The sequence below is a fragment of the Oncorhynchus tshawytscha genome, linkage group LG07 (assembly GCF_018296145.1).
Source record: "Oncorhynchus tshawytscha isolate Ot180627B linkage group LG07, Otsh_v2.0, whole genome shotgun sequence".
In the NCBI taxonomy this organism is placed as follows: domain Eukaryota; kingdom Metazoa; phylum Chordata; class Actinopteri; order Salmoniformes; family Salmonidae; genus Oncorhynchus; species Oncorhynchus tshawytscha.
The window spans coordinates 57,523,149-57,541,722 of NC_056435.1; the positions used below are offsets into that span (position 1 = coordinate 57,523,149).

Genomic DNA, 18,574 nt, shown 5'->3' on the forward strand with positions numbered 1-18,574 from the left:
GACTATTATTATTTGACCCTGCAGGTCATCTATGAACATTTGAAAATCTTGGCCATGTTCTGTTATAATCTCCACCCGGCACAGCCAGAAGAGGACTGGCCACCCCTCATAACCTGGTTCCTCTTTAGGTTTCTTCCTAGGTTCTGGCCTTTCTAGGGAGTTTTTCAAAGCCACTGTGCTTCTACACCTGCATTGCTTGCTGTTTGGGGGTTTAGGCTGGGTTTCTGTACAGCACTTTGTGATATCAGCTGATGTAAGAAGGGCTTTATAAATACATTTGATTGATTGATTGATTGATTGATGAACTCTTGCAAACACACACACACAGACAAACACACACACACACACACACACACAGAGAGAGAAGCCACAACCAACTGTCAGAAGACTCTGATCTATAGAGATTAGAGATTAGAGTGGCCTTACCTCCAGGTGCGGTGCAGGGTTGAATCCACACAGGTTGCAGACCTGGGCGTGGCACTGGGTACAGGTGTTGTAGTTGGGTGGTTGGGCAGTCACGCCCACATTCAGACTTGTCTTACACAGGGGACAGCAGGCACCTTTATCCTGCTGCTGGGAAGGTGCATGGCGTCCCTGTTGGGGTGCATGGGGTCCCTGTTGGGGTCCATGGAGGCCCTGTTGGGGTGCATGGGGGCCCTGTTGGGGTGCATGGGGTCCCTGTTGGGGTGCATGGGGGCCCTGTTGGGGTGCATGGGGGCCCTGTTGGGTGCATGGGTTCCCTGTTGGGGTGCATGGGGTCCCTGTTGGAGTGCATGGGGTCCCTGTTGGAGTGCATGGGTTCCCTGTTGGGGTGCATGGGGTCCCTGTTGGGGTGCATGGGGTCCCTGATGGAGTGCATGGGGTCCCCGTTGGGGTGCATGGGGGCCCTGTTGGCCTGGATGGGGTCCTGGTGGTTTCCCTGCCCCAGCTGCAGGTTCTTGGGGTCCAGCTGGTTTAGGGGCAGGTTTGGGGGGATGTTGCTGCTGCTGGGGCGGGGTGGGTACCGGGTCCACTGATATGAGGGTGCTGGCCTGGTTGAGGAGGGACGCACCGAAGCCACCAAAGCCTCCAAACAGCTTTCCAAAGGTCTGCTCAGGAGCGGCGGCCGGGGGCGGGGGCTGGCGGGATGGGGAGCTCCCTGCGCTGCGGGTGTGGTCCTGGCGGAGGGGCAGGGGCTGGTGGGCGGGAGAGCCACGGAGGTCAGGCTGGGACGGGGCTTTGGCCATGCCTGGGAGAGGGATGGCTCCTGGGGGGAGACGAGCCCCACCCTGACCCTGGGCTGGAACTGGACCCACTGGACCTCTCTGCTGTTGAGGGGTCTGGCCTGGGCCTGGACCAGTCTGTCTGTTAGGGCCTGGTGGGGGCTGGGCTTGTGTCGGAGCCTGGTGCTGGGTTAGAGGCTGTGCCTGAGGTGGGGCTTGGGACTGGGGCTGAGGTTGGACCTGGGGCTGGGGTTGGACCTGGGGCTGAGGTTGGACCTGGGGCTGGGGCTGGGGCTGAGGTTGGGCCTGGGGCTGGGGTTGGACCTGGGGCTGGGGTGGGGGCTGAGTTTGAGGTTCAGAGATGGGCTCTAGTTTGGCTTGGTGGGACGGAGAGTGGATCTGCTGCTGGCTCTTGGAGCGAGGTGTCTCCATGTCCATTCCCAAAGCTCTCTGCATCTGGCAGTTCAGACACAGCCACTCCTGGACCTATGGCAGGAGGAAAAAGAGGAAATAAAACAAGAGTTTTAACAATATACTATACATACTCCACCAACTGAATTCACTCAAATCAATTGAGCAGTGACTGACTGGTTTTACTAACAAAAATACTTCATAGACAATGAATGGAACAAATTGCTTATAAATCATATGTAAAATATACATTGAGCAAGAGAACTGGGACCCAATAACGTATCAAGTATCTCAGAGTATGAGTGCTGATCTAGGGTCAGGTTCCCATTGTCTGTAAAATGTTATTCATTGCGATCTAAAAGGCAAAACTGATCCTAAATGAGCACTCCTACTCTGAGACGTTTCAAACATATGGCACCTGGTGTTGGCTTGCCCCACTAGGTGCATCTTGTTGTTAAACAGGAGTGATAAATGATGATATTTGCAGTTCACAGACATATGGGATAAACTGAGCTAGGGGCTCCTTCAATAAAACAAGACGGATCCCCCTGATTATCCAGGCTTTACAACTCTAACTCCTTCTTTCCTTCCATATCTCTCCTCGTCTACCTCTCGATCAGTCATCATCCTCTCTCACGTTATTGTGTTTTGGTCTTACTGTCCTCCTTTCTCTCTTTGCCTTTCATGTCTTCATCCCTTTTAACCATCTCTCACAAGTTGAGAGGACATCATTTTCAGGCTACATCTTTAATTTAATGTCTGTTTATGGTCTGTGTGTTTCTGTGTGTCAGTCAGTTAGTCAGTCAGTCACTCTGACAGTCTATCACTGTGTGTGCATGTGTGCGTGCGTGTGCCTGCACGTGCATGTGTCCGTATCAGTCATTCAGTCACAGCAGTATTCCAGACCCTGTCTTTAGTCCCCTGTAGTTTCTCTGAGCTGAGAGTGACGAAGCCAGAGTTTGAACTCTCAATCAACCAGGAGGGAAGGGTAGGAGGCGGGGTTACACCCCTGGGACACTGGGCGTGCTCAGAACAACCGTGGGCTGCAGGGAAAATATATCTAGAAAAAAAAACAAGCCAGGGCCTTGATCAAATCAAGTCTTTATCATCGGGCCCAGAGAGCAATCTCACTCACTCACTCTCTCACTCCCTCACTCACCATAGCTTCAGACAATCATGTTAATCTGATGATCTCTAATCAATGAAATCTGATCTTTCACAGAGAGCCAGCACTTATTTACCAATCTCTCCCTGTTTCTGATATTGGTATTACACTGGGTTGAACTACACTCCAATGTATTTTGTAAGAAGATACTTTCACAAGCTGTAATTTGTATTCTTTTTAAACTACATTCTTTTCTATACCATTCTTATAGCGGTTCACCATTTTGTTGCCCCCTTTCCCCCTGCATTGGTGTCAGAAGTCTGGTTGCATTATCATGTGATACTGTATGTGTGTCTGATAAACGAACTAAATATAAATGTGTATGTAAAAATGGACAATTGCAAAGTCTGCTGAGTATTGTCAGTTTTGTCTAGAAGGGATACAGCTTTTGTCAAAATGGACTTTTCATAGCAGGTTAGGAAAATTAATGTTGAAAGTTAGGAGAATTAGGTTAAGCTGTATCCCATCTAGACATGACCCCGAAACAAGACCAATAATAATACCCAGTGTGCATTGCAGTTAATTTTGGTATGTTCATTTTCACATATGCCTTTTGATCATTTAGCAGACACTCTTATTCAGAGTGACTTACAGTTAGGGCATTCAACTAAGGTAGATAAACAACAACATATCACAGTTATATCAAGTAAAACGTTTTGTTACTGACAATGTTGCTGCTGTTCGAGCTGGCTACTTGCAAATGTATTTCTGTATTTTAAATGACAAAATACATGTACTTTAATTCAATACATTTCAAAATACAAGAATTTTGTAGTTGAATTTGATGTGTGCATGTACATATGGAAACAGAATCTTTTAGCAGTGAGGAGCCTGTAGAGAGCTGGATCTATAAAAATATATTACTGGGATAGACCACATATCATACTAAACACACACTGACTAAATGCCACATGTCAAAGGTCCAAAGCAGCCATTTTTATCTCAATAACAAATAATTTATGGGTAACAATTAAGTACCTTACTGTGATTGCTATTTTGTACCATTTACATTTTTAACAAAGAGAAATTTAGCAAGCACGAATGCAGCTAGGACTGTCTGAGAGTGGTCTGAGTGGGGAGGGGGAACTGAAAACTAGCTGTTATTGGCAGAGATGTTTGTAACTCTCTTTGTTATTGTCTATTAAATCATTTACCGTCTGGTGAAGTCAAACGGTAGTCCAAAACTCCATCCCTCCAAAACAGGTGGAAATTTCAGGCAGTATTTTCAAACAGCTCTTACAATAAAAGGGCATAATCATAATTTTCACAATTTCATGGTATTATTCCAACCTCACACTGTGGAAATATATATAAAACACATGAAATCACATTTTTGACTGCACTGGGCTTTTAATCAAGTCTAATCAGGATCTATCTTTTGTTGGCTGCCATGTCGGTCTAATGCTAGACATAATCTGCCAGCCACACTCTCTTATAAATAGAAAGATACACTGGCTACATCTAAAATCGCACCATATTTCCTACATAGTGCTCTACTTTTGTCCAGTGCAAAACCTTTGACGGATCCTTGGACCAGATATATAATCAAGCAGGCAGACAAACACACTGGACGTGTCTGAAATGGCACCCTATTCCCTACATAGACTACTACTTTTTACCAGAGTAGTTCACTACATACAGTTGAAGTCGGAAGTTTACATACACTTAGGTTGGAGTTATTAAAACTCGTTGTTCAACCACTGCACAAATTTCTTGTTAACAAACTAGAGTTTTGGCAAGTCGGTTAGGACATCTACTTTGTGCATGACACAAGTCATTTTCCCAACAATTGTTTACAGACAGATTATTTCACTTATAATTCATTGTATCACAATTCCAGTGGGTCAGAAGTTTACATACACTAAGTTGACTGTGCCTTTAAACAGCTTGGAAAATTCCAGAAAATGATGTCATGTCTTTTGAAGCCTCTGATAGGCTAATTGACACCATTTGAGTCAAATGGAGGTGTCCCTGTGGATGTATTTCAATAACTACCTTCAAACTCAGTGCCTCTTTGCTTGACATCATGGGAAAATCAAAAGAAATCAGCCAAGACCTCAGAAAAAAATTGTAGACCTCCACAAGTCTGGTTCATCCTTGGGAGCAATTTCCAAACGCCTGAAGGTACCACGTTCATCTGTACAAACAATAGTATAAACACCATGGGATCACGTAGCCGCCATACCGCTCAGGAAGGAGACACATTCTGTCTCCTAGAGATGAAAGTACTTTGGTGCGAAAAGTGCAAATCAATCCCAGAACAACAGTAAATGACCTTGTGAAGATGCTGGAGGAAACAGGTACAAAAGTATCTATATCCACAGTAAAACGAGTCCTATATCGACATAACCTGAAAGGCAGTTCAGCAAGGAAGAATCCAATGCTCCAAAACCACCATAAAAAAGCCAGACTAAGATTTGCAACTGCACATGAGGACAAAATTTGTACTTTTTGGAGAAATGTCCTCTGGTCTGATGAAACAAAAATAGAACTGTTTGACCATAATGACCATCGTTATGTTTGGAGGAAAAAGGAGGAGACCCTCAAGCCGAAGAACACCATCCCAACTGTGAAGCACGGGGGTGGCAGCATCATGTTGTGAGGGTGCTTTGCTGCAGGAGGGACTGGTGAACTTCATAAAATAGATGGCATCAAGAGGCAGGAAAATGATGTGGATATATTGAAGCAACATCTCAAGATATCAGTCAGGAAGATAAAGCTTGGTCGCAAATGGGTCTTCCGAATGGACAATGACCCAAGAATACTTCCAAAGTTGTGGCAAAATGACTTAAGGACAACAAAGTCAAGGTATTAGAGTGGCCATCACAAAGCCCTGACCTCAATCCTATAGAACATTTGTGGGCAGAACTGAAAAAATGTGTGCAAGCAAGGAGGCCTACAAACCTGACTCAGTTACACCAGCTCTGTCAGGAGGAATGGGCCAAAAATCACCCAACTTATTATGGGAAGCTTGTGGAAGGCTACCCGAAATGTTTGACTGAAGTTAAACAATTTAAAAGGCAATGCTAACAAGTACTAATTGAGTGTATGTATCCACTGGGAACATCTGACCCACTGGGAATGTGATGAAAGAAATAAAAGCTGAAATAAATCATTCTCTCTACTATTATTCTGACATTTCACATTCTTAAAATAAAGTGGTGATCCTAACTGACCTAAGAAAGGGAATTTTTACTAGGATTAAATGTCAGGAATTGTGAAAAACTGAGTTTAAATGTATTTGGCTAAGGTGTATGTAAACTTCTGACTTCAACTGTTGGTAATAGGGTGACACTTGGGACGCCGCCACCGCCAGACACAGTGCTACTGTGAGTAACGTTTGAGCAGACAGAGACAGAGACAGAGACAGACATAGCCGTAGACAGATGGAGAAGCCATGCCCTGCAGACCAGTCTTCTGCAGTTCTCACCAAGCTGCAGCAGGCTAGTCTACATGGAGCTGCTGAGGACTGCAGTTTAGGGAGAAAGGATGATTTCAACTGCAGTTGTTTATTAACTAAAACAGGGCCAAGTGACATCAAAAGGACTTTGTAGGCAACACACACTCAAATGAATGAAGACACACACAAACACACATACACACGCACAGACACACACTTTCTCCAAAAGGCATTTGCCTCATTACTAAATGTTGCTAGGCTGGCATTACAGTTATCTAAAGCAGAAACCTTCAGCGGTTAGAAGAAATATGATCATACACTTCCTAAAGGTGATTAGTGGAAACCTCTTGGTGTTGTGAAAACCACATCTCAATGTTGTGCTGCAGTAAATGACAGGCTGCCATAGGCCCACCAGCTCCCACAGGACAAGCATCAAATGGAATAATACACACTCCGACTGACTCAGGTGAGATCCAGAGTATTCTGCTCAGTGGTGGCTGGTGGCACTTTAAGTCGGAGAATGGGCTCATAGTAATGGCTGGAACGGAATGGATTGAACGGTATCAAACATACATACGTCCTCCCCTCACCAGCCTCCACTGCTGCTCTGTGTTCTACACCAATGTTTCTCAACCTTGTCTATGTTATGTTGCTGACCGGTCCATGAGCTGGTTAACTGACACTAATTAAAAGGGTCAATCTGGGATTCAAACCACAACAAAGGATCACCCCACAACGTTTTGGGTATAGAGCTGAAGGATGGGGTTGGAGAAATGTAATGACTCAAATTCATAGATGGAGATATGGACTGACCATCCATGAGATGAAAACAATAGTTTTAAGTCAGTTCTACAGTGCTAGTTGTAACTTAATGCAAGTGCCAAGCGGTCACCAAAGGAGGAAAAAACACAGCTTTCCTGTGCCTAGTATAAAGAAAGTTGAGAAACCCTGTGCTTCCCAGAGTGGACTATAATCTGCATCCCAAATGGTACTCTATTCCCTATAAAACCCACTACTTTTTGACCAAGGCCCATAGGGAATAGGGTGACATTTAGGACGCAGATATGGAACGTCTGCCCAAGTAATGCATGGACAGTTCCACTAGGTCAAGAAAGACATGGAATGTTCTATTCAGGTAAGGCATGCAAAATGTTGTCAACGTGAGGCTTGGGATGTGAAGAGATTCTTAAAAGTGTGTAACTCTCTACCAAGGTGAAGTATGTAACATTCTGCAAAGGTGACACATGCATTCAAAGACGGAACACACACATACACGTGTGCACCCGCAATCATACTCACGCACACGCACACACAGAGACACGTGCACAAACACACATACTCCAGTCCCCTACCCTGGGCGACAGCTGTCACTCTGTCCCGTGACGGGCAGCCTGTTGTAAATCCGTATGTTACCTGTCACTGAAATTGACCTAACCAACTCAACCAACAGCCTCCTACAGAATATTATAATACTTTTTGTACCTTTATTTTAACCGGGAAAACATATTCTAAACCAGGCAGTTAACCCACTGTTCTTAGGCCGTCATTGAAAATAAGAATTTGTTCTTAACTGACTTGCCTAGTTAAATAAAGATAAATAAATATTGAGACCTTGGTCTGTTTTACAAATGCGCACTGTATATACAATATAAATACACACATTATACCCACACATATACACATTAAAATACAAAAACACAGTCATTGGAAGCACAAACATCATAAATCCCCCAAAAACAGTTTACATTCCTCCACAAATAAGTCCCCAATAAATACTTTCAATTTGCCGGAATGGCACCAGAACATCAAGATGAAATCTATATTGAATTTTGTTCCAGCAATACAGTGCATTAAAACTAAAAGCAGATTTACCTGGGTCGGTGCAGACCCTAGGAACCTCACAAGTTAACCAATCCTATACATTTTATTTTTATTTAACCTCTATTTAACTAGGCAACTCAGGTGTCTATACTTCAACAGCAAAGTTAGATAAGACAGAACTTTATGAAGTAGGGTCTTGTCATCAAAAATGAGTAATGTAGAGATTAGGGCTGTCACGGGACTGTATTACAGTCAAACTGGCGGTCACAAGTCATGAAGACAGTCAAATTCCACATCACGCAAATTAGGCTTTTCCAAGCTCTGATGCTGCTGATGGTCATTAGTAGCTTACCAAACTTGCTAACTGCCTGGTACTCAGCACTCGATTGTCCCTCTAATCACTCTGATGCAGATTTATTCAAAAATCTAATCAAACATTTCATGAGAGTCCATGAGCTCATGTTGCGCAACATTTCTATAGGTTATGCAATTCTGTGAGAAAACAGAGTGCTGGCCTCTACTAAAAAGAGGAGGATCCCATCAGCTTCTCTAGGCTAGGCCTACTATATTTATTTCTCAACTTTCCTAATATTAAGCACATTCCGTCTCTTTAGCCTACCTGGCTGGCATGAAAATTAACCACAGGAAAATCGTCCTCCATTTGCTATTTAAGTGCATAGATGACATGTATTTTTTCCCGCTGCCCCTGTTTCGAGACACGTGCATAATAATTGCCCATTCTAAATCAAAACAAACTTCACACATATATTATTTAGCATATGTAAAGACAAGATTAAATCATGAATAGTCTGATGGGTGACAATATTAGCCTATCACTTGTAAATTATATATTATCGCTTGTGAATGATGCCCAGCGTAAGGCAAGAAACAATGCCTTTTTTGCAACTTTTTCTAATCATAGTCGCACACCTCATGTAGCGTTGCCCATTTTACTATTTTTTTATTGAACCTTTATTTAACTAGGAAAGTCAGTTAGGAACAAATTCTTATTTACAATGACAACTTCCCCGGTCAAACTCTGCCTTAACCCGGACGACTCTGGGCCAATTGTGCACTGCACTATGGGACTCCTGATCACAGCCGGTTGTGATACAGCCTGGGATCGAACCAGATGCGGTGCCTTAGACCGCTGCACCACTCGGGAGGCCTGTGGCCAAATAACGTCTTAAAATTAAGCACATTTATCCATTTTACAAGGGGTGTAGAGCCTAACTGGCATACATAAGCAGCTCGTGAGTTTCACCATAAAAAAACACCTTTATAATAAAAGCATTACATGCATAATCACATATGCGGACACTTTTGATAATGTTGTTTTCCTGCTAATGGAACATTCGTGCTTATAGCCTACTGCCGTATGCGCATTGCTACACTTATAATGTGAAGAAATTGCTTAATAGTTTATCAACATTTTAAACTAAACGTTCTGATCTGTTGCGTCAACCTCATTGCGTAAAAACTTTTTTCTGATGCTAGTGTTTTTTAAAATTTGGGATCTATCGCTTCCCACAACTGTCCCAGACTATGTTTGGAATATTTATTTCTCACACAGAATAGGTAAACTTTTGTAATATATATATAATTTAGCCTTTATAGGCAAGTCAGCTTAGATCAAATTCTTATTCACAATGACGGCCTACCAGGAAACAGTAGGTTAACTGCCTTGTTCAGGGGCAGAATTACAGATTTTTACCTCGTCAGCTCGGACGTTCGAACCAGCAACCTTTCGGTTACTGGCCCAATGGTCTATGACATAGGCTAGTGCTTTTGCTGTTTGTTAGGCCTAATCATCTTGTTGGCTGATGAAAAGTAAATGTGGACAGTTCTTCCAATATCTTCAATATGCACCTCGGAATTGGATAAGGACATGTGCAGTTCCGTCCCCAATGTGTCTGTCTTCACTTGTAGCCTGTGAGAAAGACCCAATAACATGATGGAGAGCCATGTGAGTGAGAGGTGCTTCAGGGAATGCAGCAATCAGGGAGAAGCAAATTATAATTATTATATTCGGCCACTTGCCGCAAAAGGCATGGACTTTTTTAGGGGGCATTACGGCCACACAAAGGGGCTGCCGCCGGGAAATTTGAGGCATTATCAAGTGCTTGTCAAATTGTGAAGGAGAGACTGATGAAGTGTGTATAGCCTGCGCAAAAAAAACAAAGCAGAGCTCATGCCTTTCATGTGACTTTTTAAAATCATAATTAGAGTTGAATCATGTAGCCTTACAATATATTAAAATCATAACATATAGCCCAACGTTTGTAGAACAACTAAAGTTACATTATTAACTCTAAATTAGGAGTAACTATTTATTTGTTAATTATGGATCAGACCCTTTTTTTCTAACCTAAAATGACAACCCCCATCTAACTGCCTGTAGCTCAGGACCTGAAGCAAGGATATGCATATTCTTGTAACCATTTGAAAGAAAACACGTTGAAGTTTGTGGAAATGTGAAAGTAATGTAGGAGAATAACACATTAGATCTGGTAAAAGATCATCATCTTTGAAATGGTAGAGAAAGGTCACAATGCGCTATTCCAGGTTAAGCACAATTTTGATTTTGGCCATTAGATGGCTGCAGTGTGTGTGCAACGTTTTAGACTGATTCAATGAACCATTGCATTTCTGTTCAAATGGTGTATCAAGACTGCCCAAATTTGCTTAATTGGTTTATTACATAACTGTCACGCCCTGGTCAAAGTATATGGTGTTTGTCTTTATTTATTTGGTCAGGCCAGGGTGTGGCATGGGTTTTTGTATGTGGTGTGTATGTATTGGGATTGTAGCTTAGTGGGGTGTTCTAGTTAAGTCTATGGCTGTCTGAAGTGGTTCTCAATCAGAGGCAGGTGTTTATCGTTGTCTCTGATTGGGAACCATATTTAGGCAGCCATATTCTTTGAGTGTTTCGTGGGTGATTGTCCTTAGTGTCGTTGTTCCTGTCTTTGTTAGTTTTCACAAGTATAGGCTGTTTCGGTTTTCGTTACGTTCATTACGTTCTTTGTTTTTTTTGTAGTGTTTGTATTGATTCGTGTTTTACGTTTGTTTATTAAACATGGATCGCAATCTACACGCCGCATTTTGGTCCGACTCTCCTTCACCACAAGAGAACCGTTACAATAACTGTGCACTCTCCTCAAACAATAGCATGGTATTCGCTCACTGTAATAGCTACTATAAATTGGACAATGCAGTTAGATTAACAAGAATTTAAGCTTTCTGCCCATATCAGATATGTCTATGTCCTAGGAAATGTTCTTGTTACTTACAGCCTCATGCTAATCACATTAGCTTAAGTTCGCTCAAACATTCCATGGGGGGATACCGATCCCGTAGAGCTTAACCGCTCAACAGCGCACGTGCGCACTCCCTCATCGTTTGGAGAAAATATCCCATCTATTTTACTTTATTTTGCTTTGTTCAATTGTATTCTTCGTTATATAAAATAATATATAATAATGCCACAGAATTCTAAGTGAATCTTGCCTGCTAAATGAGCTAGTGTAGCCCACAGCCATATGGCATAGCCAGAGGAGGACCTAACATAAGGACAACTCAGAGTATGGTACATATTTTCTTCATATCATGTTTCTTTAGACCTGTCTAAAATAAATAATGGATTTATTGTGAAGGTGTAGGCTATAGGTCTGCATCAATGGTTTGTAGGCTATGTGTTCAAGCCAGGAGATGCTAAATGTTCTTGTTGATTATCGGTCAATTACCGTGAGACTGGTTATTTGCTTGACCATCACCTGCTAACATAATTTTGTGACCGCCACAGCCCTAGTAGAGATCTACGGGTAAATTAGCAAAGTCCAGCCACTCTTTTGATACAGGATGCAGTGATGAGTATCAAAATTATCCCAAAACGAAGGGCATTATGGTAGATGGCATCCAAAATCTTAAGAGTAGTAGCAGCTGCACTTTGCTAAATAATAATATCACCATAATCAAGAAAATATAAAAAGGTGAATAACATGCTTTCTACTGCTTAGAGAAAGGCATGATTTGTTTCAGTAGAAAAAGCCAACTTTAAATCTTAGCTTCTTAACCAGCTCATGTATGTTTTTTAAACATCAAATCCATTTCAATCCAAATGCCTAAGTATTTATATGCGGGAACATATTCGATTTGAAAACCATCTAATGAGTGAACATGTAGTTCATCTGAAACATTCTTACGAGAGTTTGAAAACAACATGCATTTATTTTGCCTGCATTAAGTTTTAAATCAGCAAGGGATTCCTGCATAGCTATAAAATATGACTGTAGTTCTGACACAGCCAGATCAACAGTTAGGGGCAATAGCATACATAACAGTATCATCCGAATATAGATTAAGTTGACCGTTTTGTACAGATTGACCAATGGTGTTTATACAAATTGTGAAGAGAATAGGTCCCAAAATCGACCCCTGTGGTACACCTTTAAGTACTCCAAGAAATTCAGACTTAACCCTATCAATCACGATGGCCTGAGTTCTGTCACTAAGATAATCATGAAACCATGAAAAGGTGTTAGAGCTCAGGCCTATAAAATAGCATGATCAACATGATCAACAGTATCAAAAGCTTTTGACAGTTGTCGTGGAAATGTCCTGTATTACCAAATAATGAGAGAGCAAACCACACACAAGTCAGAGTTATATTATAAAGTCCATCTTTAATTATATGAGCTTCACCATATGTCACGTTCTGAACTTAGTTCCTTTATTGTGTCTTTGTGTTAGTTTGGTCAGGGCGTGAGTTGGGGTGGGTAGTCTATGTTCTATTTTCTATGTAGTATTTATGTGTTTTGCCTGGTATGGTTCTCAATCACAGGCAGGTGTCGTTCGTTGTCTCTGATTGAAAATCATACTTAGGGGCCTCCCGGGTGGCGCAGTGGTTAAGGGCGCTGTACTGCAGCGCCAGCTGTGCCATCAGAGTCCCTGGGTTTGTGCCCAGGCTCTGTCGTAACCGGCTGCGACCGGGAGGTCCGTGGGGCGACGCACAATTAGCCTAGCGTCGCCCGGGTTAGGGAGGGCTTGGTCGGTAGGGGTGTCCTTGTCTCATCGCGCACCAGCGAATCCTGTGGCGGGCTGGGCGCAGTGTGCGCTAACCAAGGTGGCCAGGTGCACGGTGTTTCCTCCGGCGCATTGGTGCGGCTGGCTTCCGGGTTGGATGCACGCTGTGTTAAGAAGCAGTGCGGCTTGGTTGGGTTGTGTATCGGAGGACGCATGACTTTCAACCTTCGTCTCTCCCGAGCCCGTACGGGAGTTGTAGCGATGAGACAAGATAGTAGCTACTACAACAATTGGATACCATGAAATTGGGGAGAAAAAGGGGTAAAAAAAATAAAATAAAACATTTTAAAAAAAGAAAATCATACTTAGGTAGCCTGTTTTCCCCATTTTAGTTGTGGGTGATTGTTTCTATCTCTGTGTCTTTACCAGACAGAACTGTTTCGTTTTCATTCGTTCTCCTTGTTATTTTGTTTTTGGTGTTCAATGTTAATAAATTATCAACATGGACACGTACCACGCTGCATATTGGCCCGATCCTTCATACTCCTCATCAGAGGAAGACGAATTTCGTTACACCATAGCCCTTTTTGACTCTCAGATCAATTCAGTGTCTATAAATTAATTCTCTGAGAATGCTTACAAAACAGTTCTTAGTATCATTTATAGCCAAGACACACCCATCTTAACTCACATGACGAATAACAGATCTTAGGAACATTACACAAAGACCCTTTTACTTGAACGAGGAGTATCCCATAGCTAGATAGCATTAGCTATAAATTATTGTTCAGTTTGCGCTCTTAGACAAGGTTCTAATCTCGTTCTTGGTACCACTTAGGACCAAAACATTACCTCGTCCAATGGCATATATTAATTGTCAATTCTAGATACTCCCATCTCAAATACACCTCCTCCTGGACAAGCTCACTTAGACAGTGAGTCTCTTAGGTCATATACTAGATCAAGATAAGGGCAACCTCAGAGGGGACATACAATAGTTACAGACACATTCCCATAAGAAGACAAGCCTCCATTCTGTCCTCCTCCCCTTCTGATATTCTTCATAGCATCACATGGTTTAACAGATACATTGACATTTGAAGACAAGCCTGACCTCTCCCCTCTCTGGGCCCCTAGTGACTAAGCCCTGGGAGAAGCAATAACTGCAAACTGCCAACAGTATTATCCAAAAGAAGACATTCTAATGTCATTCTTAACTCACATAAGCATTATTATGAAAATAAAACATCTTATTTATGAATGTTACCTAACTAATTATGATTCATCCCCAACACAGGTCCGCAAACAAACCAGGACATTTCATTTTCGTGTCATTGACGAGATAATAAAAAACTAAAGTTGCTTGTAATAGTGGTTGCTGTAATAGTGCTATGCCCAAGCCTAAACCCTGGTTTACATTCTAAATACATTTCTCAGATAAAAAAGAGCAAAATTGTACATTTACCAAGGATTCAAGAATCTTAGCTAGACAAGGAAGCCTTGAAATGGGCCGATAATTATTAAGATCATTCATATCCATTCCCTTATGGAGTGGCAGCACAAGAGCTGATTTTCATATTTTTTTTAATATTTCCTTTTGAAAGGAGAGGACCCTTTCTACACTCCACATAGCAGAACCATTTGAAAAACCCTATTTGGTTCCAGGTAGAACCCTTCTGGTTCCAGCTATAACCCTTTCCACAGAGGGTTCTACCTGGAACCAAAAAGGTTTCTACCCGGTGCCAAAAACGGTATTCCTGTAGGGACAGCCAAAGAACCCTTTCGGAACCCTTTTTCTAAGAGTGTACAATGCCTGGAAAAAATAAGAAATAGGCTGTTCCAAATGACGCACATAGGGCTCTGGTCAAAAGTGGTGCTCTATATATGGAATAGGGTCCCATTTGGGATGCAGTCATAGACTGGAAGAAATTAAAAAGACATGGCCCAAGAAAAATAGTAAAAACATATTCAATGGTTCACAGAATATTATGTGGAACAAAAAAAAAAACTTTCCCTTACATGCCAAACCTGGTGGTTTTCTTTGTATTGTTGTGTCTGAAAAATTGAGTGTGTTGCATCTCGATGGGATGCTCAACCTATTTAGGCCAGTCTGCTGAATGGAACACACTCCCTCACAACACCTCAACTCTAGTCTGCTCTGGCTTATTATTGCTTGTAGGTTTTCAACATTCCGGTAACCCAAATTCCACAAATCCTGGTTAGAAGATTTCGCATTTCCTTCTTATTCCCTCCTGATTTTGAGAATCTTCCAAATGTGATTTCTGGAAAAAACCTGGTAATTTGGGTAACGTTTTTTCAACCCTTGTGGGTAGGTTTGATTTTAAAACATTTTCATTGCATATTAGATAGACATGCGCTACAGTATGAATGTCTTGATATCTTGGATTTACTGTAAAATTCCCTGACGCAACGAGACATGTGTGTACCCAATCGATAATGAGTTATTATAACTTATAAATACGATGTTTACTATGGTTGGTGTTTAATGGAATTAGGACATGTGGGCTTCTTGGAGAGATAGTAGCAGAAATCCTTGAGCCTCGGGATAGGAGGGTTTAGAGTGCATCCGAAATGGTTCCCTATTCCCATATGGGCCCTGGTCAAATGTAGTGTACTATGAAGGGAATAGGGTACCATTTAGGATGCAAGACATATTCTCAGTGCTGCAGCTAACCCGGTTTTTACACCAGGCAGTTTTTGAAATAAACTTCCAGCCAAAAGTCAGCAGGCTCGCTCTCCAGCTGGTTTTGATTGTTTGACTAAATCATTAATGTATTTTTTATTAAATCATGATGGTTCCATGTCCGCTCCTTATGTGAATTCTCTGAAATCAGCCAATCCTCCATGGCTTCACAATATGGTTTAACCACGTCCAATTTTTATCGACTTATTCTCTAATTTCATTTCCGCCTTTCTATCGGTCCTCTCTCTTTCTTAGCTTTGTTAATTTGATTGTCTCCAGGCTATTCTGTGCCTCAATTCCATTCAGTTTAATTGTAATGGCTTTAATAATAAATAAACAAACAGTTATTGATGCTATGCCAAAGATATCATGCGATAGAAGCCCTCAAAAAAGGGACAACTATTTTGTATCCTTCTCATCATATCTATCCTATCTCTCGGGTCTCTCACTCTTTTCTGTTGCGCCCCCCACCGGTCTATCTGTTTCTCTCTATCCCCCTCTCCTCTTTATATATATTTCCCCCTCTCAACTCTCCCACTCTTGTACTCTGAAATCATTTCAAGAAGAGAGTGAGAAAGGGAGAGAGAGATGGAGAGAGAAGGGTAGGGAGAGAGACTAAGAGCGTGAGAAAGGGGGAGAGAGAGAGAGAGAGAGAGAGAGAGAGAGGGAGAGGGGAGGAGAAAGTGGGGGAGAGAGAGGGGGAGAGAGAGGGGGGAGAAAGAGAGTGGGGGGTCTATAAATAGAAAAGGAGACCATTGCAAAGCAGATCCTTCCCTACATGATGGTTGGTAAGAGACCACTGGAGTGTTTGTGCCACTTTCTCGTTCCCTCTGGCTCTCCATCTCTCAATTTAATTTCAATTTAAGGGCTTTATTGGCATGGGAAAAATACGTTAACATTTCCAAAGCAAGTGAAATTAGATAAGTGAAATAAACAACAAAAATTATCAGTAAACATTACACTCACAGAAGTTCCAGAATAAATACATTTCAAATGTCATATTATGTCTATATACAGTGTTGTAACGATGTGCAAATAGTTCAAGTACAAAAGGGAAAATAAATCAACATGAATATGGGTTGTATTTACAATGCTGTTTGTTCTTCACTGGTTTCCCTTTTCTTGTGGCAACAGGTCACAAATATTCCTGCCATGATCATGATATTTCACCTAATAGATATGGGAGTTTATCAAAATTGGATTTGTTTTCAAAGTCTTTGTGGGTCTATGTAATCTGATGGAAATATGTGTCTCTAATGTAATTATACATTTGGCAAGAGGTTAGGTAGTGCAGCTCATTTTTCACCTCATTTTGTGGGCAGTGTGCACATAGCCAGTCTTCTCTTGAGAGCCAGTTCTGCCTATGGTGGCCTCTCTTAATAGCAAGGCTATGGTCACTGAGTCTGTACATACAGTGCATTCAGAAAGTATTCAGACCCCTTGACTTTTTCCACATTTTGGCACATTTTGTTTGCTATGGAAAAATACAATTTACATAAGTATTCGGACCCTTTCCTCAGTACTTTACTGAAGCACCTTTGGCAGCAATTACAGCCTCGAGTCTTCTTGGGTATGAAGCTACAAGCTTGGCACACCTGTATTTGGGGAGTTTCTCCCATTCTTCTCTGCAGATCCTCTCAAGCTCTGTCATGTTGGACTTGAGCTTCACTGCACAGCTATTTTCAGGTCTCTCCAGAGATGTTCGATTGGGTTCAAGTCCAGGCTCTGGCTGGGCCACTAAAGGACATTCAGAGACTTGTCCCGAAGCCACTCCTGCATTGTCTTGGCTGTGTGCTTAGGGTCGTTGTCCTGTTGGTAGGTGAACCTTCGCCCCAGTCTGAGGTCCTGAGAAATCTGGAGTAGGTTTTCATCAAGGATCTCTCTGTATTTTCCACCATTCATCTTTCCCTCGATCCTGACTAGCCTCCCAGTCCCTGCCGCTGAAAAACATCCCCACAGCATGATGCTGCCACCGCCATGTTTCCTCCAGATGTGACACTTGGCATTCAGGCCAAAGGGTTCAATCTTGGTTTCATCAGACCAGAGAATCTTGTTTCTCATGGTCTGAGAGTCTTTGTATGCCTTTTGGCAAACTCCAAGCGGAGGAGTGGCTTTTGAATAGTGGGGAAAGATATACAGATAGGTTTTGGTGGTATTTACAATGTTGTTTGTTCTCTACTGGTTACCCTTTTCTCATGGCAACAAGCCACACACACTTGCTGCTGTGATTGCACATTGTGGTATTTCGCCCAACAGATATGGGAGTTTATCAGTGTTGGATTTGTTTTCAAATTCTTTGTTGGTCTGTGTGATCTGTTGGAAATATGGCTCTCTAATGTGGTCATACAGTACATTCAGAAAGTATTCAGACCCCTTCACTTTTCCCACACTTTGTTACGTCTAAAATTGATTCAATTGTTTTTTTTCCTCATCAATCTACACACAATACCTAATAATGACAAAGCAAAAACAGATTTTTAGAAACCCCGGACCTCACAGCCATAGAGGGCATTAGGTTCTACAACTTATTGAAGTATTTTTAGCCAGATCCAAATTGGAATGTCGAATTTGATGTTCCTTTTTATGGCATAGAAGGCCCTTCTTGCCTTCTCTCTTAGATTGTTCACAGCCATGTGGAAATTACCTGGGGTGTTAATATTTAGGCCGAGGTAGGCATAATTCTTTGCGTTCTAGGGCAACAGTGTCTAGATAGAATTTGTATTTATTTTCCTGGCAACTGGACCTTTTTTGAAAACCCATTATTTTTGTATTACTGAGATATACTGTCAGAGCCCAAGTATGACAGAATCTTTGCAGAAGATGTAGGTGCACTCCTTGGTTGGGGACAG

At 42.1% G+C, this 18,574-nt stretch overlaps 1 protein-coding gene across 1 annotated transcript in view; it reads right to left on the reverse strand.

The window, feature by feature from the left end:
- Positions 1–18,574, reverse strand: part of bsnb (bassoon (presynaptic cytomatrix protein) b) — a 145,905-nt gene that overhangs the window by 84,270 nt on the left and 43,061 nt on the right. Inside the window, 2 exon segments of the mRNA XM_024427882.2 lie at positions 427–531; positions 534–1,688. Coding sequence (XP_024283650.2) covers positions 427–531; positions 534–1,688 — 1,260 coding nt within the window.